The sequence below is a fragment of the Prionailurus bengalensis genome, chromosome D2 (assembly GCF_016509475.1).
Source record: "Prionailurus bengalensis isolate Pbe53 chromosome D2, Fcat_Pben_1.1_paternal_pri, whole genome shotgun sequence".
NCBI lineage: Eukaryota > Metazoa > Chordata > Mammalia > Carnivora > Felidae > Prionailurus > Prionailurus bengalensis.
Genome location: NC_057351.1, coordinates 20,025,638 through 20,050,877, shown reverse-complemented (window position 1 = coordinate 20,050,877; position 25,240 = coordinate 20,025,638). Strand labels below are relative to the sequence as shown.

At 36.7% G+C, this 25,240-nt stretch overlaps 1 protein-coding gene across 4 annotated transcripts in view; it reads right to left on the bottom strand.

Moving 5' to 3' along the window:
• Positions 1 to 25,240, bottom strand: part of BICC1 (BicC family RNA binding protein 1) — a 306,509-nt gene that overhangs the window by 3,274 nt on the left and 277,995 nt on the right. Inside the window, exons 11-21 of one of the 4 annotated variants that reach the window (XM_043596377.1) lie at positions 24,049 to 24,210; positions 23,249 to 23,445; positions 22,979 to 23,111; positions 22,289 to 22,445; positions 20,123 to 20,288; positions 17,445 to 17,484; positions 16,830 to 16,984; positions 10,948 to 11,104; positions 7,306 to 7,466; positions 4,595 to 4,694; positions 1,791 to 1,862 (exon numbers count right to left, since the gene is read on the bottom strand). In XM_043596377.1, coding sequence (XP_043452312.1) covers positions 1,807 to 1,862; positions 4,595 to 4,694; positions 7,306 to 7,466; positions 10,948 to 11,104; positions 16,830 to 16,984; positions 17,445 to 17,484; positions 20,123 to 20,288; positions 22,289 to 22,445; positions 22,979 to 23,111; positions 23,249 to 23,445; positions 24,049 to 24,210 — 1,484 coding nt within the window. In that variant the 3' untranslated portion in view covers positions 1,791 to 1,806. Of the gene's footprint in view, positions 1 to 1,790; positions 1,863 to 4,594; positions 4,695 to 7,305; positions 7,467 to 10,947; positions 11,105 to 16,829; positions 16,985 to 17,444; positions 17,485 to 20,122; positions 20,289 to 22,288; positions 22,446 to 22,978; positions 23,112 to 23,248; positions 23,446 to 24,048; positions 24,211 to 25,240 lie in introns of those variants that run through there. The other 3 variants (XM_043596378.1, XM_043596375.1, XM_043596376.1) reach the window with 3 other exon arrangements.

Here is a 25,240-nt window from a genome sequence, read left to right as displayed (position 1 = left end):
TAATAATCAACTTAGTAAAAATACTAACAGTTGAATCCAAATTCTGAGGAAAAACTAAGATGCTTTATTTTAATTGTAAAGAAACCAGAGTACTTAGAAAAAAAGTTTACTTTGTCTTTTGTCAAATAGAAACTGTTAATCAGAAAGGTAGAAAATTAACAGAGGCAGCCCATCTTGTTTATCCCTATGCAACATCACTCCTCCCCACCCTCTACCACATACATTTACAAATCCTCAAATAAACCAATGTAACTCTTGCTAATAAAGAGAACTGTCAGACTCTGGATATTAGGGTTCTGACAGCCACCAAACGCAAGTATCAAATAATGGGATTATATAGTTGATGTGCTTAAAGTTGTCTTTTTTTTTTTTTCTTGAGGGGGTGGAGCCAGTGGTTCAGCATGTGCATTTGCGCAGTACTCACAACTTTTTTAACCACACATACACACAATCTCCTTTTCCAATTCTGAGGTTGCATAAGCTATGGCTGCATTAGTGCTGGAGCTGAGAACAACAGACTCAAGTTGCAGAGCAGTCACAGGTGGCTAAGGAAAGCCATATGGCCAGATGTGCACTTATCTCCTGAGTTCTGGAACATGAACCAACACCCTAACACTTCACCCCACTGCCTTCCAAAATGTTAACATCTGCCCCATTGAGGTGATGCACGAGTGGAAATATCTCTCTTTTGTTTACAGTTAGGTGTTAGTGGAGAAGAAAAATAAGTGATTTAGTAGCGATTGTAACAACAAGCACTTTACAATTTGTTTTGTCCTATTTAAGTCCTCCTTAAGGAATAAATGATATTACCATTCTCCATTTTAGACACGAAAACTGAGTTTTCAAAATAGACAAGAGTAACCTATCCACACAGCTGTCAAGTGACAGGCTGAAACTCTGCCTGCCTATGCAAATGCTGTGCTCTGGGCCCTGAGCTCCAGTGATCCATCCATCGAGTAGAAAAGACCAACCAAGGCATTAGGAATACAAATCTGAAAACTTGGTAGTTTCAGGTATGCCAGATAACAGAGCTGCACTTCATATTTTACTACACTAAATTTATTTTTTAAATAGAATAACATAGCTTTAAAACTCTGGAACAGCAAGGAAGGTTATCTTTATAAGATGCAGGCATGCTTATAGATGGCTATTGTTTCAAATTTCTGCAAAAACACTGTAGCAATGACATTCCTACTAAAAGCTGAACACATGTATTGTTTTTAAAAAACAAACAGAAATTCATAAATCAAGACAGAATTTAATATATTTAAAGGCAACTGTAGGAAAGTTAAGAATAAATGAATCCCATTAAGCACACAGCCTGTGAAAGTTTTATCCACCTTCTAGTAAGAAGACTGTCTTGGCCTTCATTTTCTCCTGAGAGAGTAATGCATGAATCAGGAGAACATTCCCATGCTATAGAGAAGGAATAGGAATGCAGCTACCCTAGCACACTTAACATGCACAATTGAAGAAATTGGGCCACTGAAGACATACACATTTTTTTAAAAGACATTAAAAACTTTATTCTGAAAAGTCACATCAACTAGATTTTTGAGAGAATAAAATGATCATGAAGGAATTCGGCCATTCCCTAAAGATATAATTTCTAAGGTGTATATTTCCAAATGTGAAGCAGAGATAAATCTACTAGAGAGACTATCAAAGATCAAGTCCTACTGAAGAGACTTTATTTTTGTTGTTGTTTTTTACATTAAAAAGTAAACTCCCTCCTGATTTTTTTTTCAAGTAAGCCTAAGAGATAGTTTGGGAAAATACCAACCTTTTTCTTTGAAATTCCAAGGTTCACACAATCCTGGCAGCTCTCAGGATCTTGTTGCGGGTCTGAACAGAGTCACAAACTAAAAGAATAGGTCGGGAAATGTTAGATCTACCTGAGGCCGTGGTGGGAAGCTTGTCAATAGGATGTTAAAGTTCCTTTTACTTTGTCCCTGTACAATTTAGTTAATCACTCACTAAAATACTGAGAAAAATCAAAGAATTTTCAAAAAAATCACAGATTTGAAAAATAAGATCATTTTTTTTCTCTGATCCATCTATACTAGAGATAAATCTCATCTCCTTCTATGACATTAAAAGAAATGTCTTCTGGCCCAAGATTAAAAACAGAATAAAACCTATACTGAAGGAACAACCCTGATCACAGATTAAAAATCTATAAAATTTTTAAAAGGAATTTTGAACAAACTCTGTACCTAACCAAACTATGTAACCACAAGACAAACGTGAGTAAAAGCTGCCCAGCTACCCTGCATCCACCCCTGGAAATGGAATTTTCTGAGACTAGAAATGGATGCCTTTGTGGTCAGATGAGCTGAACTGGAAAAAGAAGGCTTTTGATGAAGGGTTTCTCAATAAAAACTTATTACTTGCAGAGAAAACAATTTACCAGGTTCAAACAGATGCACTCAACAAAGTAAGGCAAAATCATCCTTAAAATAATCAAGTACTTCACACTGTGCAGAACATTCATAAGACATCTATTCAAAGCCTCTAATTCCCTTTAAAAGCAAGAAGACCTGTGAACCCCATTGAGAGAGGTGGTCTAAAGAAATAGTATGTAATCTCAACAGAACCACACAGAGGATGACTGGAGTAAAAAAAAAAATTTAAAGAAGCTTCAAAACCCCTCCTTTCCAACTCTACTCCCCCAAACCCATCTGAAATACATCACAAATGTGTTCCAGAATAAAGATCCTGATGATTTAAAGAGATCTGCCTGTTGCTGGAGGCTTTACAAAGTTTGGGTGCACAAAGAAAGAATTTTCATTATATGGTCTCTGACATTCCATAAATATCTAATGAAAAATTACCAAATTCTAGAACAGATACTTTCCCAGTATAAATGTGTTGGCCCACAAGCATATTTTAACACTACAGGCTTGGTGATTATGTGAGCTAATTAAATTTCAAATAGTTATTTTTTTAATTAATAAGAGAATGTGAACATATATAAAGTTAATTTGGGTCTAGAAATAGCCCTTTAAGGCTGAGTTATAAACAAGTTGAAAACTATCCTATTGCTAGAGGTAGTAAAAAAAGAAAGAACAAGAGAATATACTGCTAATAACCATACACTGTTAAAAATGTAGTTTATTTCCACTACATCTGATGACATACCATGGGGAAGGACAGACTTCAGAAATGGAAGGTAACCTTACACAATCATCTATTCCAATCCACCTTAATGCTTAAGAAACCAAAACCAAAAGAGGTTTGGAAACTCACCCAAGGACTAATGACTTGGCAGAGGAAAGCCCATATCTCTTTATCTGAATACAGTGCTCTTTCCACTCTACCAAGCTGATCTTATTAACAAGAAAAAGCATCTTCCCTGTGGAGTTCCATTAATGCAACCACTTGGTTGGAAGAAGGATGGAAGAAGACTCATCAAACTGATGCGTGTAGAATTCTATCCATGAAGGAGCCTAACAGGCTGCCCAATGGCTGAATTTCCACCCTTATTTCAAAGCTGTTCTGCTTATATCTGCTTTAGGTATTAGGTCTATATATAAGATTTTCTCGTGGAGTTGGGAGGGGGATGCAATCTCCTGCTAAAATAAAATGGAAAACCAGTGGTTTCCATTTTATTTGCTGATCTGATTAGTGAATACTGTTTGGAAAGGATTTGCACTTGGTTAGATGCCACTGTTGGCTTCACAAAGGCATAGCCTGCAAAACCAATGTTTTGAAAAGGCAAAGTCATTTTCCCACCACACCTGACACTTGGCTTCTGCCCTTGGTGTCTCTGTCTTTTTGAGAAACTGGTACATATATAACATTGACATTAATGAATTTTATCAGAACTTCTTCAAAAAGTAACCTCATTTTTTGCCCCTAAAATTTCTGTCATATTTTTCTATATACCATTTGGAAGTACATGGTTATGTACTTATCATGCAGCTCAATTCCTCATAAATGGAAGATACTCAGTAAATATACATAAAGCATTTTCTAATACCTAGAATATGCAGTAAGTGCACCAAAAAAAGTGGTCTGGGACATTATTTTCCTTCATTATTTTCCTTCATTCTGTGACTACATTCAGGATTCCATACCTTTCTGTGTCTCACAAATTCTATTAAAAGTTTGGGAAAAACTTAAAAGCATTAAGACAATACTACTAGATTCCAGCTATACCAAGGATCATTCTTTCTCTGGTGCAATTATCTTAGTTGGTATGCAAGGATACATGCATTTGAAACATGACAGCCAATCCAGAATAATTATTCACTAGTCCAATCATACTTGCTTAACACAACCACAGAAAGGAGAATTCAACTTCTCCCCCATTCTTATGTTCTGCAAAGGGCAACTTTGATTCGGTCTTTCTGAAGAGATCTGTTTTAAAGAACGACATTGTCAAGGCAGGTTTTCAGGCAATGCCTTGAGGAAGGAGTAGGGATGTTCTAGGCATTTGTCACAATGTTAGTGGGAAAACACTCTAGAACCACAACCACAAGGTGCCAGCATAGTAAGCAAGTGGTTGATGGACAGAACCAGCCCCAGTGGCTGAGGCTACTGGCAGAGGTTATTCAGATTTTAAAATAGGACTATGAGCATTTATATTCACCTGAGATTGCAAGCAGCATTTTCCTCCTGGCACCAAAAGTCGTAATTCCCAGCTCCTTCAGATCCTGATCTGTGAGAGTGAGGAATGTCTGTAGATCGATCTGTGGGTGAAAAAGTAATGTATAACCAATATATTAAGTACTTATTTTTGTGCATTAAAAGTTCAACTCATTACTACACATATTTCATTTTCTAATTATGCTCTGCCTACTTCCAAAAAGGAATGATGGTGTCACAAATCTAGGGGACAAGAGACAATAAAGGTGGTGAAATGAAAGTAATGATTCTAGTAGGAGACTTAGTCTAAGCCAGTTATTTATTGCAGTTGAGATTAAAATGTTACGTCTTAGCATCCTGGCAGCCAGAGCAAAAAGGGAAACACAAATTCCACATGTTTTGTGAACTGGTAAAAGAATACATGCCTGTCCAGAAGATAGAAAACATTTCTTGGCTTTGGATTCTGAATTAAGTGTAGTTCTATAAAAAGAAACTGAATAATACCATAAATGCTATCCTCCATTGTGTTCTACATAAGAATGGTAGAAGAATTCCCAGACTACATCAGACCCATGATTCACTTGGCTCGGTCTAGCATGTTATCTCTGAAAGTGGCCTACAAGTACATATTGGTATATAATTGCACACTCTGGCATCAGCAACAAATTGTGAAGGGAGGAAGCCCAAGGATCCCACCCTTCCTTTGAAGAAAGGTAATAGGCTCTGAAGCCAGAGAGATTTGGCTCTCTATTCCACCTCTGCTGTTACTAGTTGTGGGCACTCAGGGCTGACATACTGCACACTGCAGGGCTGTAGTGGGCATGAAGTATGATCACAGAGATAAAGCAGTGGGCTCACCACAGTGGTGAATAACTGGCAGTTATGGTTAGTAATTATGTATTTAGACATATCATCTGTGAAATCGGCTAAACAAATCTTCAACCTGCTTATAGTAAACTAAATCCCACAAGCTCACTTAATAAATTCTTTTTAAGTCGTATTTGAGTATTAGAGAATATCCTACATGAAGGAAACAGAACCGAATTCATACTTTTCATTCAAATGATACAGAAATTAATTTGAGATTTTCTGTTTTCATTTTGGAAAGTACATCCAGATCTTGTAAAACCTTTTCATTTATCATTTCTAAAGATATGCTTTTAGAAATTCTATTAAATATATATTCTTTATTTTAGGGATCCCCTCTTTTTAAAGTGCCAGAGATGAAATATTTTGGGTTTAGTGGGCCGTACTATCTCTGTTGCAACTATTTGACACTGCTGTTTTAGCTCAAAAACAGCCATAGACAATATGACAATATGTAAATGAATGTGTGGCTGTGTTTCAATAAAACTTTATTAACAAAGACAGGTGTGCAGGCTACAGTTTGCTGACCCCTGCTCTAGTGAATAAATATTAGATAAAGGCAGTCTGGCTTTATATTATGTTTTCTTCCTTCTTAGATTAATTCAATAAGAAGTACATTTAATATATTTCTATGCTTCTTCAAATAAGAAATAAATATAAATTTTAAAAAATCCAGAATATCACTGAATAACACCCAGTCTTTTACTTCAAAACCTTCTTTTTCTGGACTAATTAAAATACTTCTGTCCTTGAGCTTCTCGATCAGCTACACTTGTCTAACCAGCAAAGCTAAATACGTAAATGAAATTTTTTAACACACTGATGAGTGCAACTTAGATAATCCTCAGTTAAATGAACACTAATTCAGATTTCGGGAAAAGACAATGCAATCAATACGCTGAAATCCAACACACAGATGACAAACTTTTTTTGTGTTTGGTGTTAAAAAACAAAGTTCAACAATTACACTTAATAAGTTATTGAACCATGGGCAATACATTAAATTTATGATACAAAGGCCTAACGTTAGATTCTTTTTGAGAGATACATGCTTGGGAATTATGGATTTAATCAGATGTTCTCTAACATGAAATAAGCCAAACTGGAATGAAACTTAAAAACCATGTCTGGACTTGAAAAATACATACATTTATTGAAGTGTTCTAATTTTATGTTGCACTGGGTTAGCTATGCCCTAGCAATAATGACAGCATTATTAGAAAGAATCGTGTTCAGGGCTCTTCTCTTTAAGTCAGTGCATAATAATTTGGCTGATCAGTTTGGTCAAAATCCATGGTAGTGATGTTTCAGAAAACATCTTATTTCTGTCTCAGTTCAGGCAAAACCCAAACAGTAAATTAATGAATAAATTAATATATATAAAAAGCACATTCTATTTTGTGAGAACAGATTCGGTAACATGACTAGGATGGGGTCAAAAACAACCATGGATATTTATTTCAGATGCTGTTATTTAAGAACCACAAATAAAGATAATACGGATTAAAGACTGAAATGATCTTAAATACAGACTTTGCTGTTAGGGGAGTTGTGAATCAAACGTTCCCATGAATCAATACACCGACTGGGTATTTTAGCTAAAACTAGTGGAGGTGTGTTTTTGGAAACACAATTTTCTATATTTCTGCTAACCTGTGTTTACTAGTTGCACTAAATAAATAAGAAATGAGATGACATTTTTCTTAGCAGTGGAAACAAGTTACGAGGCTTTAATAAGTGCTCAGTGAAAGCACAGCCATAGGTCAGTAAGCCATTTCATTCTAGAAGTAGTCATATACACACAACCAAAACAAAGATGCCCAGGAAAGTAAATAAATAATGACTGACCTCTTGTTGCTGGAAGACATCTGTGTATTTGCCCAGGCCCAGTTTGCTAAAGAGCTCAGGGAGGTCAGAGCCTTTGAAAGAGCTGTTCAAGTTACAGCCATTGCTGCCTGTCAGTGAAGAAATGCAGTCCATATAATTGCTACTGCTGAGATAGTGCTCCGCTGAAAGACAAAGGAGAGGCAGGCTTCAAGTGAAAATGCCCAGAGACAACACGGTTTAATTAAAAATTTTAATCACTCAAATATTTTAGATTTCACTGTTGGACTGAATAGAGCAGTAATTGCAGAAATAATGTAATTCCTTACTGAAACATTGGCTTTTCATTAATGAAATGCTGGTTATTGCTTTAGAGAGGCTCTTGCCATTAAAATGTTACACTTGGGAGGCAGCAATTCACCAACAGTGCCTCTGTAGTTAATAATCATTAATCATATTCTCCTGAGCATTCAGAAACATTTGCTCTTCATAATTGATATGAATTAAATGAGAAACTGGAAGAAAGATCCCCAGGATACAATAAAGGTATGGGAAGTTACTGTGAGTCCAGGCTCCTTTTGGAAAGCAGGATAGCCCTCTGTGTCCACACTTGTGTTTTCCTGTGGTCAAAGGAATTGCAGGATATTGCAACGTGTAAATCTCATCCCTTACAAAAATATAATTAGGCAGTGAGTTCACAAAACAGAGTGCTTCCAAAATTAAGAGCAAATGCAAAGTTTAAGAATGGCGCTGGAGTTTCTGGATTATGACAGAAATGAATCTGTCTACTGAAAAAAATTCTAAGACAGCAAAACTAGACTTAACCTTGGCTCCGCCATTGATTTGGCGGGCAAAGATTTCTCCACATTGTCTGTGGTGCTCAGACCCAATAACACTCACTGCTGGGTGATGGACTGGTGAGTCATACCAAGTACTTGACCAAATATTGAATATTTGAAACACTCTCCCAGAGCTGCTTTGGAGAGCCCAGTAGAGCCCTGCAGCTATCCCTACTTCCCTGACCAACAACTAGCTCTTATCCATGTGGGAATTCTTCCCCTTATACCAAAGTTGCAGCTGCAGGAATGATTCCAAGGTTGATGAGGGCAGAGGATGCTCACCTAGCTAATCAGATACATCTTATCTCCTCTGGCCAATGCATTCTCCAGATCTAAGAATCCTGTTCTAGATTGTTTTGTTTGCCACTAATCACCTTCTCTGGTCATTTCATTTCCCAAATGACAGTACATATACTTTCTATATTTCAAGTGGAAGGAATTTCCTGATCAAGTTTCTCTTTCTCTTAAAAATAGGTGTTTTAGTGGTGCCTGGCTGGCTCAGTCTGTGCACCATGCAACTCTTGATCTCTGGGTAGAATTCAAGCCCCACATTTGGTGTGGAGCCTACCTAAAATAAAAATTTAAGGGATGCCTGAGTGGCTCAGTCAGTTAAGCACAGGACTTTGGCTCAGGTCATTATCTGGCAGTTTGTGGAGCCCCCAGGTCAGGCTGTCTGCACAGTGCCTGTCAGCACAGAGCCCACTTCAGATCTTCTGTCTCCCTCTCACTCTGTCCCTCCCCTATTCACGTTCTCTCTCCTTCAAAAATAATAAAAAAATAATAAAAACAAAAATTTAAAAATATACATTAAAAAACAGATGTTTTATCTTTTGTGGGGAGAAAGTGTAGATGAAAGAACCTAGGACCGAGCCCTGGAGTGTTCCACCATTTAAAGGGAAGACCCAAAGTCATCAACCCAGTGAGGTATTGGCTCGAGGTTGACACAAAGCAAGAATGCAAAGAGCACATGGGAGTAACCACTGGAGTTGACAAGATGAAGGCTACTGAAAGGCTAACCATATAATTTACTGTTTAAACAATAAATTTACTTACTTGGAGAACAGAAGAGGGAGTTACTGAGAATCACAATGGTACAACTCCTGTTAACAGGCTCTGAGAAAAACCTAGACATTGCTAACTTTGAAAAGGATGTCATGAAAAGTCATCTACAACTGTGGTCTTCAATACAGTAACCACTGGCCACATGTGGCTACTGAATGCCTGAAATGTGGGTAGTGGGAATTGAAATGTTCTGCAAGATTATAAGATCTATTCGTACCAGATTTTAAAAACTTAGTAAAAAAAGAATGTAAAATATCTCATAAAAATGTCTTTACATTGATTACATGTTTAAATAATATTTTACATATGTTGGGTTAAGCAAATATGTTAGTAAAACTGGGGAAAAAACAGGGGTTTCAAAATTAAATGTTCTTAGTGATATTTATTATGACACATAATTTCCCTTATATTTCTTTTTATCATAACTATTTATAGTTTTTATAATCTCTTTTAAACTCCTTATGTTTTTAAAGCATCTCACAAAAGCCAAACACCTGTTTTTCCTTAATCATTCCTTTTTATTAATGAGTTCCCTATCTTAACTCTCATCCTGAACTTCAATGCAGCTAAGTTGTACAATTTTAATTATCCAGTGTTAAGTGAAGGGAAAGGAGATAAAGACTGAAAAAGAAGCACAAAACGAATTTATATTGAGCCACAGAACAGAGCTCATTTCCACCCCTAGATCTGCACCTGGCACCAGCCTGCCTCACAGCTCCATGCTCTTGTCAGTGGTGAGGTGCCCTGCCCACACAAGTTTCCTGGCTACTACTGATAATACACTTGGAATGTGTTTTTTTTTTTTAGAGCTGGCTGACACCATGACTGGCCTTTTCAAATCGGAGACTCTTGATAAAATGACCAACCTAATTGATGGCAACAACTGACTGCTACTGAGTGTCCACTACACTCACTTAGATTGCCTTTCTTCAAGTATTCTTCAAATACTGCAAACTATGTTTCAGGATCCCAAATTCATCAAAAACCCTGAAAAAGGCCATTAGGGGAATATCTTGTGATTACTATTGTCAATTCTTGTCTGCTTACCTATTTATACAGCCCAGAAGTGTGAGAGCTGTTACAGACAAAACCAATAGACGCATGCTGAGTCTTCACCACATTTGTTCAAAGCCAGAACCTGTATGCTTTAAACTTTTTCTTCCTATTTATGCCAACCTGGCTACATATTGTCATTTTAAAAAATTAAAACTTGCTCTTCACCTTTAGTAGCTACCCACTGGGCAGACTTTATTTTCCAAGATGCTAATTTGATCTCATTTGGCTCAACTCCTTTACAACCCTGTCTTTTCCTTATCATCAGGATGTTTGTGGGAGCATGACTCATCCATACATTCACTCAACAAACATTTACTGAGTGCCTATCTGTGTCAGAACTGCTAGATATTTGGGAAGAAATAACAAATAAGCCTCTGCCTAACAATGTTCGGCACACGGGCAGTTTGTAAGTTCTTACTGAATGGATAACTATGGTTCCTAGCTTGTAGAGCTCAAATTATCCACAGGTATAACAAGAATGAGTGTAACAAGTGCTAAGTGAAAGCACAGACAAAACGCAGTGAAAACAGAGAACTCCACCATCTGCTTCACCTGGAAAAATAAGGAAGGCTTCATAGAGAAGGTGGCATGTGATGCCAAATACTTGAAGGCATGGGGTTCAGAGTTTATATTTGAGCATCACCCTAAATCAAATGGACAAATTCCAGACTGATTACATCTAAAAGTATGATGAAAAGTCAAAGCTCACTTGATTTGTTCTGTTTACGTTTGGGGCTGCCAATAGAAGCAGCAAATTCACTAGGACTTGTGTGTCCTATTCCATTTCGGTCTCTCCAGTTATCAGATTCACCTCCACTTCCCAAGTGTTCACGACTGTTGGACCTCGAGAGGGACACTGATGAACCCTGTAGACAATCAAAGCCAGATGAGGAAATATTTAATAAGGTAGGTGTCCTGAGCTTTGAGGAGAAAAGAATGCACGTTACACCACCACCATTTACTTCTATTGTTCACCACTGCTGATTCTCAGGAAGAGGCCATGCCATCTGTCTATAGGCCTTCTATCCTCCAGCCACCAAGGACACCTGGTAATATACACAGTATTCATTCACTCCTCCTTCATTATGAGAGCCCCCAGCACAAAGACTGAGTCCTATAAGATTTGGAGCAATGGATACTGAGATTCCTCCCTATTATAGAGAACCACACAGTAAGTCTTCCATCTGGTAAAGCAGAGATTCTCTGCCTTGTATCACCTAAAAAGGACACATGGGAGGGGGTGTGCCTAGACCTAATGCTCTAACAAGATTACAGCTCCCAGGCTACTAGAGTCAGAGTGGAGAGAGGGTTGGCATTTCTTCCGTGTTACCCTCATCCAAACAATTATATGGTCTTTCTAATAAATTACAAATACCTGGAAATATTTTTAATTCCCCCAAATAAAAATTTAAAAGATCTCAAAGTTTGAACTGATTTGCATTTATTTATTCATTTAGTTAACCAAAGGCAATCTATTTTGTACTATATCTAGAGTTTTGAATTCAGGATTCCCCGGTTTTCAAAGTATCCTGTTTGTTAGATAAATTAAATTCTAATTAGTATATGTGCTGCCAAAGTGAGCACTGTTTGTTGGGGAATTCTAAGAGGATCTTTCACAATTCCATAAATTCACTTCACTCAGTCTCATAGCAGTGTAACCACAACTGGCCATGCCCTCCTTTTTTTTTTCTTCATCTCTGGCCATGCCCCCCTTTAACACCCTTTTCTTCAAGCACTCCCCATATGTGTTCTGCCCACTTCCTGTAGCCTTGCAGGATCCTCCTCCACTTTTCCACTCCAAATATCACATTATCCTGGGGCTGGCCCTAACATGCCTTCTTGTCTCTCTCTACACTTGCTCATTAAATAATCTCAACCTCTTTCAGAGCTTAATGACAACCATGACTTTCAACGTTTTACTTCCAGATTTGACTTTTCTGTTGAAATTTATAATTGTGGAATTTCCTTGTAAGCATTTTAAACTTGGAATGCTTGAAATTTAATTGTTGACGACCCATTCCCACCAGCTAAACCCACACACACTCCTGCCCCAGAATTCCTACATCTCACCCAGTTGCTCAAGCCGAACTTCTGAGTCATCTTCATTCCTCCTTCCCCCCACCACAAACAATTCATCAGCAAATTCTATAATCTCTTAACATACCCCAAATCTACCTTCTTCTTGCCATCTCCACAACTGTGGCCAATAGCCAGCCTCCTTATGAACATTTTATTCTATTCTTGCCTCCCACCCCAATATCCATTATCCAGAAAGCAACTAGGCTGATTTTTTAAAAGCAAATTAGAACAAATGATACCTTCTGTGTAAAGTCTGATAATGCTTTTCCAGTACTTTGTCATGGGCTAAGATGCTCCCTAGCTGATCCTCTGCCTCTCTAACTCTGTGTTCCCTTCCCACTGCCCTTCCCACCCAACTTCTGCTCCATGAACTTACCAGCTGGTTCTGACTTCAGGATGATCAAAGCCTATTACTGTTTCCCTAGATCTTCACAAAGCTGACCCTTTCCTGTCATCTAGGTCTTAGCTTGAATGCCATCTGCTCATTAAGGCCTGCTATGACTACCCACTCTAAAGCAGGCTCTGTTGCTTATTTATCAGGGACTTTTATTACCTAATGGCTTCTTGTTTGTTTTGTATATCTCTGTACCTAACAAAAAGAAAGTTCTATCCATGAAACCAAGAACCTGTATTTAAGCACTGTATCCCTCAAATTGTGTCTGGAACACAGAAAATGCTCCATAAATATTTGCGGAATTACTGAATCTAGAGATACCTACCTTTTTATACATCTATGAATAATTCTAATTCCCTTTGCTATGGGATGCCCTTTGTTGACTTTTGGGAAGGGGCAGAGGGAAGGAAAGCTCCTGAGACCAAAGAATGGTGTTTTCAGTTAAAACTATCTTTAACATCATACTTCAACCAAAATGAATCCAATGTAGCAAGGGAAATAAGAACATGCTCAAAACTGGCAATTACCAGAACGTCAATGAGATCATTATTATAGTATTTATATGTATATTTAAAATTCTACATCTAAACTCTTTGAGTATTAAAAAAAAAACACTCATCTAAGATCTAAGCTGACTTAATGCACACAGCTATATCAGATCTGGCTAAACATGGTGATTTCTAAAACCATTAAGTAAAATGTTCTCTTGTGATACCTACTAGTTCATGATCTACTCACTAATCCAAAGTGTCACAAAGCACAGCTCATCTCCATTCTTGGATTTGTAAAACTGAAAATAATCAGACAACTTCATTACTCTTAGTGGTGGAGAAATTAAAAATCATCTTTGTTCTCAAGGCATGTTTTTATTGGCTTTACAGAACATGTAGCAGAGATGAGTGGCAAATAGAAAAGGAAAATCCCAGAGCTTTTGTAGATCTGTTGATGTTACAAAGATAATGCAGGTCAAAGCAACCTTTTGTTCCACCTTTCATGTCTCAGTATATGACCAAGTGGATTGGGTCATATTTTTGAGTAGTGGAAAAAAAATGCCTCAAGCTGCCTGCTTCTTATCTAAAGGAGCTCTTTGGAACAGGCTCATTTCTCAAAGCTGCCCTCAAACTGGAAACAACTGCTTAAGTCTAGCTTCTCAGAAATCTGAATAAGAAGCTCAGAGCATCAACTTCTTGCCTCAAGCAAGCTTCCTAGAGCAGGAAATTCCATGAGCCTTGATCCCTGGCCCATACCCATCAGAACCTACTGGCTAAACAAACATGCTTCTCCTCATAGATCAGCATTCTACTTGTCTATTTGGGTTTGTTTTGTTTTCTTTAGAATGTTAAAAAAAAGTGTTTCATGTCATCTTCTAATTTCAAAATATTAGTGCTATATATAAGCAGAGAGGTGGTCAATACTTCAATAAAGATTTTTAAGTTCTCTCTACTTTTCTTCTCTATCCCACCCTGTCTCCATGTCCTAACCAAAAGAAACAATCCTCACTGCTCAGTTTTTAATCCTTCTGAGCTATAGCAGAATAAAGGGAAAGGCATGCATGTGCAGATAGCAACTGCTACATAATATCAGATCATGCTATTGTAAAGGACTCTCTCATCCCCTTTCAATGGATTTGGGATGAATGAAGAAAAGTTCGAGTCCTACACAACAGGGAAAATCTAGAATGCTATTACCAAAGAAATCTTGGTTATATCTTTTCATCAGCATTGTTGAAGGGGTTATAAACAAAAACAGGTTATGAGGTGAAAGCCCATGCACTAATCTAGGTGTTCACACCCTCTCCCCCACCTTCCAGTGTGAATAGGTTGCTAGATATTAACTAGGAAGGTGGAACAGACTAGCACAAGATAGCCAAAAGAAAAAGCTACAGGAGCTACTGTACTCAGCCACTGAGTCAGGACCCTGGCACATCCCTGCCCACAGAAGGTGGTCTATCCATCCTTTGACAAGTGTTGGAGCAGAAGAGTCTTTTAAGTTCTGAAATAACTTCTGCATTGTCCTCCTAGTGTTACATCTCTGTAAAGCAGTGTTTCCAGAAGGGTGTCTGCATCAGAATTGTACTAGGCTTTTCCTGAAAATGTAGATTCTTGGTTTTTGCTCCCCATCTAATGAATGAGATCCTGGAGAAAGTATCTTCATTTTTATCAAGCTCTCTAAAGAGAATCTTATGTCTGTTAAAGTATGGCCACATGGTTCTAGATCATTTACTTATCACCTTTGCTATGTACCCTCTTGGGTTAAACCATTAGGAAGACAAGTATGAAGGAAATTTTGTAAAATAAATTCAAGTCTTTTCTGTGACACCTACTGCCATGATCTCATGTAAAACACTTAACTGATCAGGGCCATTCTTTCCTCACTGGGAGCTTGTAGGGACTGAATAAGCTTGAGGATGAAAATGCACCTTATTAACTACAAACAAATTATGTGATTTACGATAATTGTTACTAGCACATTATGTGTTCATATAATACTCCAAGGTATTCCTTTGGAAATAAAAAGCATTATCTAGCTGGACATAATCTCAACTTTCAGCAGGTGGTTGGTCTTCTTCAGGGTAAAGTTCTCCAATTTGAAAGAATAGTACCTGTCAAATATTACTGAGAACTTACCACACACTGTGCTACATACTGGAGGGTTTCTTCCAGGTCATCTTCAAATTAACTCAAATTAGAAAACAAGTACAGAGGAGAGAAGTCACTCATCAAAGCTGAACATCTTATTAGTGGTGGGTGTCACATTCCACAGCCCCTTCACTTGACAGCTACATTATTAGAATGATCATCATTTCAAACTAACAGAGTGTTGGTCTTTAAGCACACATCTGAATTAGCATTTCTTGAGTAAAATATTTTATCTCTGAAACTAGAGAAACACGATCAACCACCTAACACTTCACTCTGCCAAAGGCACGTGTGAAAATTGGCCATAGGTGTATCAACTGAAAGCCTAAGAAGTAGCACAGCAGTTTTAAGGTCTCTACCAACAAAAGGAAATGTTAATTTTCTGTCAGAACTATAATGGCAGAGAGTGGAGTATGCCTCATAGAACCTCGAAATTTTTCATAATGGTTCCTGTGTTCTAGCTGCTGACAGTAACTTCAATCTTTATATACAGCCTGCCAGGTTGCTACTAGATAGATGTCTGACAATGAAATTCACATGAGACTGTTCTTTTTAGTATTTTCTTTTACACTAAAAAACAATGAAAAAATTGCATATTTCCTTTTGCCTTTCTTCAACAGTCTAATTTATTACAAAGAAAATTGGTGCAGAAAAAAGGTCAATCTACAATGGCTAATGATTTTGAAACCCTTAACCAGTAATTGTTTTGCAGCCTACAGTGTTCTAGTTGAACACTGTGATTCTTGAATTAATCATTTTTATCCACGTTTGGGTTTGCATTCTATCCCCAGTATTGTGTATGCATGTGTGTACTCTAATTCCACCCTGGCTCACAAAAGGCTTACAGCCAAAATCTGATACTGTCAGATTGAAAAGGCCTTGCTTAGCAAGTCACGTGGAGCCTGGCTGAGAAGTATGGAATGCTGGATCCTTTCCCTATGTGGCAAGGATGCCAGCTTCCCAGTCTCACCCTGAGCAGTGCAGCCAACATCTGGGAAACATAAAATTTTGGAGCTCTTGTTTATGATACTTCCTGCTGTGTTCCTGGCACATCTGAACATGCTGAATATTTAACTCATATCTGAAAACTTATTTTTGTTGAATATTTGCTTTTTCCCCCTTTGGTGCCTGCTAGTGATACTCTTAAATAAAGGGATTCTTTATATATTTTTATGGAATAGTACATCTGTCCTTTGCTTAATCTCAGCCCTGCTCTATCATTTATGACACTTTCTCCTCCTAACAAAAACACATTTATCCAAATTTACATCTCTGTAACAGCTTATCAACAACTTTTAAAGAAGGTATATAAAGATAGTAACATACTACGTTGAATCAATTTGATAGCAACATGTTCACAGGAATAGAAATTAGAACAAATCACCATAACGACTTCTCTTTATGTAAATAAAGAATGGTACCTCTCTTGTTTGCTGAAAGAACAGACAGGAAGAATGGGTAGGGCACAACTGTACAAACCTCAAAAGTGGTTGTCATTGTGGGCTTATAGGACACATGGTTGGCCCTTCTCAGCTCCTTTATAGTTTCAGCTGGCATGGATTTAGAAAACCCAAGGCCACTCCAGGTATTTGTGGGTGTTCTGACCTCCGTCACCACTGGTTTCTTTAACATAGCTTTGGGAAACAGAACATAAAACAAATGTTTGGTATTTTTAATGTTTTTCTTAAATAAAATGTTGATGAATGTTGTTTCTTTGATAAAATGTAAAGAAATTATCACTGAAAATTATTTCTTAACATAAAATGCCTTAAAACAGCTTCATAAAACACTCAATACCAAGTAAATTGAAAAATGCTACATTATTTCTTAATTGATCTCATGCTATTCTAATCAACAAAATACATTCAACCTCAACAAAATGTGTACAACTTGAACCTAAACATTCTAAATTTCTTTTTATGAAGGTACAATTGCTCAATTCAACACGAATACTAGAAAACCTTTTATGGCTCTACTAAAAAAAATATATTATATATATATATATTAATATTATTATATATAATTATATATTATGTTAATATATATTAATGTATATTAATATATATTAATATAGATCACTAATATAGCACAAACCTTTAGTTGCTAATAGTTTCTTTTGTTCATAGTCAAATGCCTGAAAATAAAACAGAAAGTATCTTTATTGCCAGTCTATCCAAATGTCATGCCAACACTCCATAATTACGAACAAAGGTTTTGACTATAGTCCATGAATCCGCCTGGGACACATGCTAAGCTTTGCACCACAATGTGAATCCAGTGCAAGTCTGATACATTTCAACATGTTTTCAAACTAATTAATTAGAATAAATTAACTACTTCTGACACGACAGTGATAGATTTAGAAATTTTCCTTCAAAAGAAAAAAATATCCTACTTACTGTGAGTATTTAATGCACTAGGGCCAATATATGCTAAAGTATAGTGAATAACCTAAAAGTATTAGGGCTAAGTTTCAAAACACGCATCTCCCAAATGCTTTCTGGTTATCTACTGGCCTCTTTGTTTCTGTACATCCTCTCCTCATTTAAGTAAAGGATGGCATGAAATGGGATGATGTTAAGACAACTTAAGAAATTATTTGGCCTAATTGGCATAGTCTTTGCTTTTGAAGTGGGATAAATGACTAATGTCTAGCTTTGATCTGTAATGACATTAAGCAATACAATAAAATTAAACCTAGTTACTTTTTATTGTACAGGACTAGGAGGTCATCATTCATTCTTTCCATTCATACTGAATAAATGAGTATTCAGTCAGTCATGTCTAGTAGGGACCAAGGCAGGGCATTTTGAAGAAATTAGTCCAGACATAGCTACATCTCAAATGCTACTTCAGTGTTCTCAGATCTCCAATTTAGGGGATAGCTAAGACTTAAGAATGTCTCAAAGGCCTACTACCAGGAGGGCCAAGAACCAACTAGGGAGAGTTCTTTTGACCCTTCCTCCAGGAGGACTATACCATCATATATAGGGTGCCCATGTATGTTGCAGTCTGAAACAGGATACTTCTGAGAGTGAAATTGTGCTACACATAAAAATTAGGCCAGAATTATAAAAGTCAATGGGCTGATCCAGACAAACCAGGATGTGTGATTAACTCCAAGAACATGACAGTAAATCAGGAGAGCCAGGTTTTTAGATAACACAGGTTGATAATGTTTTTGAAATCCTAGGTCTAAAATGGCCTTGGGAATTAAAATCAACTTGTAATGATTAATGTCTATTGGTAAGGTGTGGGGAGATCTTAAATTCACTTGTTCAGTAAGTATTTATTGAGTGTCTTCTGGTTAAAGAGACTGTGCTGCTCTTTGTGGAAGAATATAACAATGCATCAAAAATTGTCTAGACCCTCAAAACATATAATCTTAAGTGGGAATGGGTAAAAGAAACAACTAAAATTAGGAAGTGAGAAAAGTGTGAAGAGAGAGCTGGAGATACAGCATTCCAAGAATGGTCAGGAGACAGAGATCATTTTTAGCTGCAGGAATCATCAGTTAAGTCTTCAATCTGTCCCTCTGTCAATGCTTGGTGACTATTATCATTCAGTTCTTAGTAACTTTAAAAGTTAGCTCTTCATTAATGACATAAATAAATCTATTTAAGTTGAAACTCTATCACCAAGAACATTCTTATCCATCCCAAAAGAAAGGAACATGAAAATGATTCACTGTAGATGTAAACCTGACAGAAAAGAAGCACCAGATGGACAAAAATGAGAAAAAGGGATAATAAGATAGGGGATTAGAAATTGCTTATATAAGAAAATTTTAATTTATGTGAACTGAAAATAAATCCACCAGAGAAAATGTAAATGTTTTATAAAACCATTTATCTAAAAACTCATAAAAATGTTCAAATGTGAAGGATTAAAAAAACAGACAAACAGGCCCGAACTGTAGCTTTCACTAACATCATAAAAGTATAATTTAGTTCCATGAGTTAATTTCTTTGACATACCTGTGATAGCTTGTTTTTAGGATTCTGTGAAAAGTTATGCCCTTCTTTGGGAGGTTCAGGGAGGGTTGTGGATAACACATCTTTTACTATGAAGTAGGAAAGTCTACCTAGCAATTCTGATACTGAAATAGGATGTTTATACGAATCTCTGAAAGCACAAAGTACAAAATCTTTACCTTTCATACTGTAGTTTATATGGAAATCAAATTTTCATGATCTATAGTCCACTCTGAATAACTAGCCTAATACTTTAAAAATGGATAGAAAGAATATCCCTGCTTAGGAAATAATCATAAAATTCTCTCAACTAACATAGTCATCAATAATATTTAGCATTTACTTTCAAAAACCTAAAGCTTCAGATTAGTTATTTTTATAACTATCTAAATGACACTAAATTTATCATCTCCATTAAATAGATAGAAGAATATTATATTTACCCAAGACTAAGTCATGAGGCAGTAATACTTAAAAATAACAGCTTTCACATGTATGTAAACTTTTTTAAGTGATCGATAAGTGATGTCATTTGTGTAAGATACAGTGACGTAAAACATTTTATGTCAATTTTAATATTGTATTTTAAAGAATTCTTCTTGGTTAAGCTAACTCCTGCTTTTCATTTTTAACATTTATGGCATACCAATTCCTAACTATTGTGTATACATTTAAATTTAATTTTGACTACAATGCAGAAGGAACCCCTAATTCTGCTCTACTGTTAACCATTCACTGAATTTCCCATTCCCTAACCCAACCTCCTACATTTGGAAGACTCTCATTTTTTACCATTACCTGCATGTTGACATATGATGGCCTTGGGGCCAGGCAAGTCCTTTCAGAGTTCTGCTGGGCAGCTGCAGCCCTCTCAGCAGCACGCTCACTTCCAGGAGCCTTTTTGTCAGCCAAAGGGCTTTCTGCAGCACTTAGTTCAGGATCTGAGAGCAGTCTGTCAGTACTGCTGTGAAACAGTTTGGAATTTAACACTCCATATTTATATACAAATGTACTGAACATCCCCTATGTGCCACATTTACTATACATCTATACCACTGTCAGCTATTTATATGTATTATTTCATTTAGTCCTCACAATCCCTCTCTGAGGTAAGTAGTAGACAGATAAGGGAAGTACCTTACCCAAGGTCATACCTCTGATAAATGGTAAAGCTGAAATTTGAACCCAAGCATATGACTCTAGAGCTGCAGTTGAAATGATTTCATGATACACTTTGATAAACATTGTATGTATGGCATATTGTATATGGTACATATGGAATAGACACACAGACAAGATTTCTAATTTGCACATATCAAGAAGATAGCAATGAGTCATGCATGCACAGTCTAAAAAGAGTCAATCTGAAGGCATGTAGATGATCCAATTTGTGTATGTGAAATGCATATGATATTGCTAACAAATCTAATAAGATACAGATAGCAGATAAATAAGTATTTCCAACACCTGTTCAGGGTGCATGGATGAACATAACAGGGCTCCGTAAAATAGGAAAAATGATCTGAATTACAAGATTGGTAATGCCCTATACCAATGCACCTCAAGTTCAAATCTAATTCCAGGTTAAGCTTAAGTAAAGGAGAAATAAGAAACAGTATTATTAGTCAAAGAGCTGATCTGTTCATTCATTCTTTCTTTTATCACTCACTATTATATCATGCCAGGGATTCAGAAGAATTCATAACAGGCTATTGGAACAGAAGAGGAGGAGCAATGAACTCTGTTTGCTGACAAAAGTTCACAAAGGCTTCACATAGGACGTCATAACTGGAATTTAAAGGGCATCTGCAGGTTTACCAGCGTGAAGGACAGAAGAACAGCACAAGCAAAGAAAAGGAAGGAGGTAATGTGGACAGCTGGTGCATTTAAAGCCAGAGTGCAATAAGATGAGACTTGTGTGTTCAAAAAACTGCTGGAAGGAAATAAAGGACTGACTGAGCTGCTGAGAGCGTGGAGGCAGGGAGACTGTTCTGGAGGTTGCAGCTTAATTCAGATGAGAAGTAAGTTCAGAACATACTTAATGATGAAAGGAAAAGGCATTCCCTTCAAATGCTTCAATACAGGGAAAAAAGCAAATTTACCTCTCTAACCTATGCTGAATAATGTTCATTGTGGCTCTTAGTACCATGTGAAGAAAAACACAGATAAAGCAGATTTGGACAAAATGGGAACAACAGTAATTAACTGACAAAAGGGTTTATAAAATTAAAAAAAAAATTTGGTAAGAAAAAGAGGAAATAAAAATATAAAGGCTATATTTAAGATATTCTCCTCTGTAAGGATATACAAGAAAACTAGTAAGACAGTAGAGGAAATTGGGTGGATGGAGATGGATGGGAGCAAAACCTTTAAACACAGAAGTTTTCCACTGTATTTTTGAAGTATGAATAGATGGCCTATTTGAAGAAAATAAAGTAAATGGGAAAAGAAAATAGAGTAAGGATAACACATCTGTAACTGTGCTATGGTAAGGAGAGTTACAGTTAATACATTGTACTCACTGTGGTTTACAATAAATAAAATCATGAAACTGTCAAATATTTATTATCAAAATTAGCAATTAACTACCTTGAAATAAGGAAGCCATAGTTTAAGTTAAAGACTCAAAGCAAAACAGAAAATTCACAGCAGGAAAATTTCTAACAGAAAAATCAGAGAGTAAATATTGCCCTGCTAAAGTTTCAGAACAATAGGGATGGGTTTAGAAGACCCAGATATAAACCTAGCCAGTTATAGAGAAGACATGAGTGAAAATTACCAGATGCTATTCCTTAATACAATTTTTAAAAGGAAAAAGAAAAGTATAAAGAAAAATAAAAAACACTCTTGGAGAAGATCAAATCCACTTGATCCAAAGAACACAAACTACCAACTTTAAAACAAACTCAGCCCGTTACATTTTATTTCAAAGGATCAAGGGATTTTAAAGATTAAAATACATACTGTAAGTGTGAGTTTTTCGTGCCCTGTAATAGTTCTACTGTCTGCCTTTTGGCACAGGAAACTTTGGAGGGACCCATCATCTGTTTCAGGTCACCCGCATTCCCAGAATGGGAAGGACTTCGAGGCATGCCTACTTCAACAAAAGCATCGTTACAACCTGCAGAAGGGATAAAGTGAAAATCCAAGTGTCAGCTTATCGTCAACGACCACTTGTGACGGAAACAAATCAGAACCCAACTCTAGGAAGACCCAGGCATACCAGCTTTCAACTGCAAAGAAGGCAGCTTAAATTCAAGCTGTTTCAAATTTCACCCAAGATGAAATGTGAAGAGAGACCATCATAATTTTTAAAAGATTATTAGGGGTGAAAGGGTTATAAAAAAAAGAAATAACTCTACTTGGAAAAAAATCACGTGTGTACATTTAGTAAATTGATGCCTTCCTCTTACATAATTACACTTCAATTTAGGAAGTTCCAATGTAATGGGAAGTGATTTCTTTCTGTGGGAAGTGTTTTTCAGTTTATCTTTTCCATGTTCTTTGGAATTTTATTCAAGATGTCTTTCTGCATCCTTGAGGCAAGATGAGTCATAACTGGTTAGCAAAACCAACTTGAAATCACTGCAGAGACTTTTTACAACCCCCTTTATCCAAGTAACAGACCAGGCTGAAGTTCAGAAGGGAAGATACCTTCTGCAGGGTTTGATTTGGGAGATGCCTGCTCAGATCCAGTTGTTTGTCTAGATGGATCACTGTGATTCCCACTCAGTACTTTTTCTCCAAGTGATGAGGTGGATATTGCACCATATTTTATATTTGGAGACTAAAATAATAATAGAAAATAACATACAGATATGGTCACAATTCTAAAATTCATTGCAGGTGAAAGTTTAAACATATTACCAGTGGCTTATCTCTTAGAAACAGCATAGATCACACTACTCTAGCAAAGGACATTACCTGTGCATGTCCATTTAAAGAAGCAGAGATTTTTTTTCCTTCTGTCTGCATACTGTTGATATGGACATCAACAGGAGTCAAGCCAGGAGGGGGAGATGGAGCTGTGTGCCCATAGGTGGGCACTCCAGACAACAAAATATTGGTTAATGTGGCTTGGGCAGTAGATGGAATCATAAGATGTGGTATAGCAGAAAAACCTGTAACAACATTTCATGAAGACAGATATTAGACTGGAAAAAACTCAGATTCAACAAACATTACTTTATTATTTTCAGAAAAACAAAAAAAACCCCTCGTTTTTTTGCTATAAATTCAGAAGAGAATTCAATTTTGATACCTTCTCTGTAAAAAGGTTTAACATTACTATAAAAACACAAAATAATGTTAAAATGGAACAAGACTTTAGAGAAAATTTAATCTAAGCTATGAATAGTACTTATGAGGAAACAAGCTAGATTTAGCATGTCCATATGACTACCAAGCACATCTGTCCGAATGGAACCTACATTTCTTAATTATCAGGTCAGTGACCTTCTGGTGTCTTTGCCACTGCTTCCTGCTCATCGTACTCTTCTTCCTGATCTGCTTGTCAGGTCTGAAGACTGTATTTCACTTTTATGAAAAACTCACCGCTTTGTCATGCTTCATTTTAACTAATTTACACATTGGGGAATTTGTGTTTACCTGCAGTATGCTTTGAACCATAATTTTTCTCTAAGGAAACAGAGCCACTAGTGAATTTTACTTAAAAACTGATACCTAAGAATGCATGCCTTTGACTGTATTTGAATTATACTCACCTGTGGCACTTGAAGTGTTAGCAAGTGGGGGTGCCCATAATGTGGGACTCGGGGTGCCAGAACTTGGACTTTGCAAAGGACTGACTGAGCTATTAAGAGCGTTCAAGAGTGAGTTTGGGGTTGTTGATGTGTTTAGAGATAAGGTGGTAGGCCCCAAAAGACCTGCAATAAATGAATGTAAAGTCAATATGCATAAATTCAAGATTTGAAAATACAGATGGCACCAATATTGCCAGTTGGAATGCACAGATATAATCTAATATTTTCCAAATATAAAGAACAGGTTACCTTCTTTCAAACATCCACGTGAAATATTGCATGATACAACTCCGACACAGAACTCAAACTATCCACAAACATATGCTGGTCAGAAAATGGGAGATAGGTGTGTGCAAACCAGGGAAATGATCAGGGTCCCTGAGCACTGCCAGCTGCTCTGCATTCATCTCAACTAGCCAGGATGAACCAAATTCTGTTCAAGTGGAAGCTCATTTTTATTTCTCTGCATAACTCACTGTTTTCGGTTTCCAAACTAACTCTTTTCAAACCACCTGCAATTAGCAGAGAACAGGGGAATGTTCTCCTGCAGCAGAATAACTTCATTTGGCCCATTTGTGGATAGGCCGAGCCACTTGGAACAGTTTTCATTCATGTGTCAAAACAACCTCTCTGGTACTCCATCTCAATGTGTATGAAACTTTCCTCAGAAACAATTTTTTGTTTCTTGCTTGTTTAAAGGATTTAATGTTTGATTTAAGTAATGAAAATTTCCCTTCAGGCATTTAAAATATATTCTAAAGTAAAATATGAAATTGTATACAATTTTCCAGGAATATTTAAAGTATTAAGTATTACAGGATAGGTACAGACATGAAAACATTTAAAAACCTGAGTAACTGAATCTTTGCTCACTTTTTTCTCTCTAGTGCAGGAACAACTTGGTTCCTGCTAAATTCTCTCACCTGCCACTTCCTGATTCACATGCATATGTTATTATGACTGTCCAGGTCTCCAGTGGAACGGACAACTTTGGGAGATTAGAGGCCAAGGGAAAAAGAGTCTGTCTTTACTGTAATGATGACTAGACAGGGCTACTTGGAATCTTAATTATATTATAACCATATTATAATTTTAAAAGCATGAAATAACCATTAGGAAAAAAGTTTACAGAACGCTGACAGTATTTTTTCTG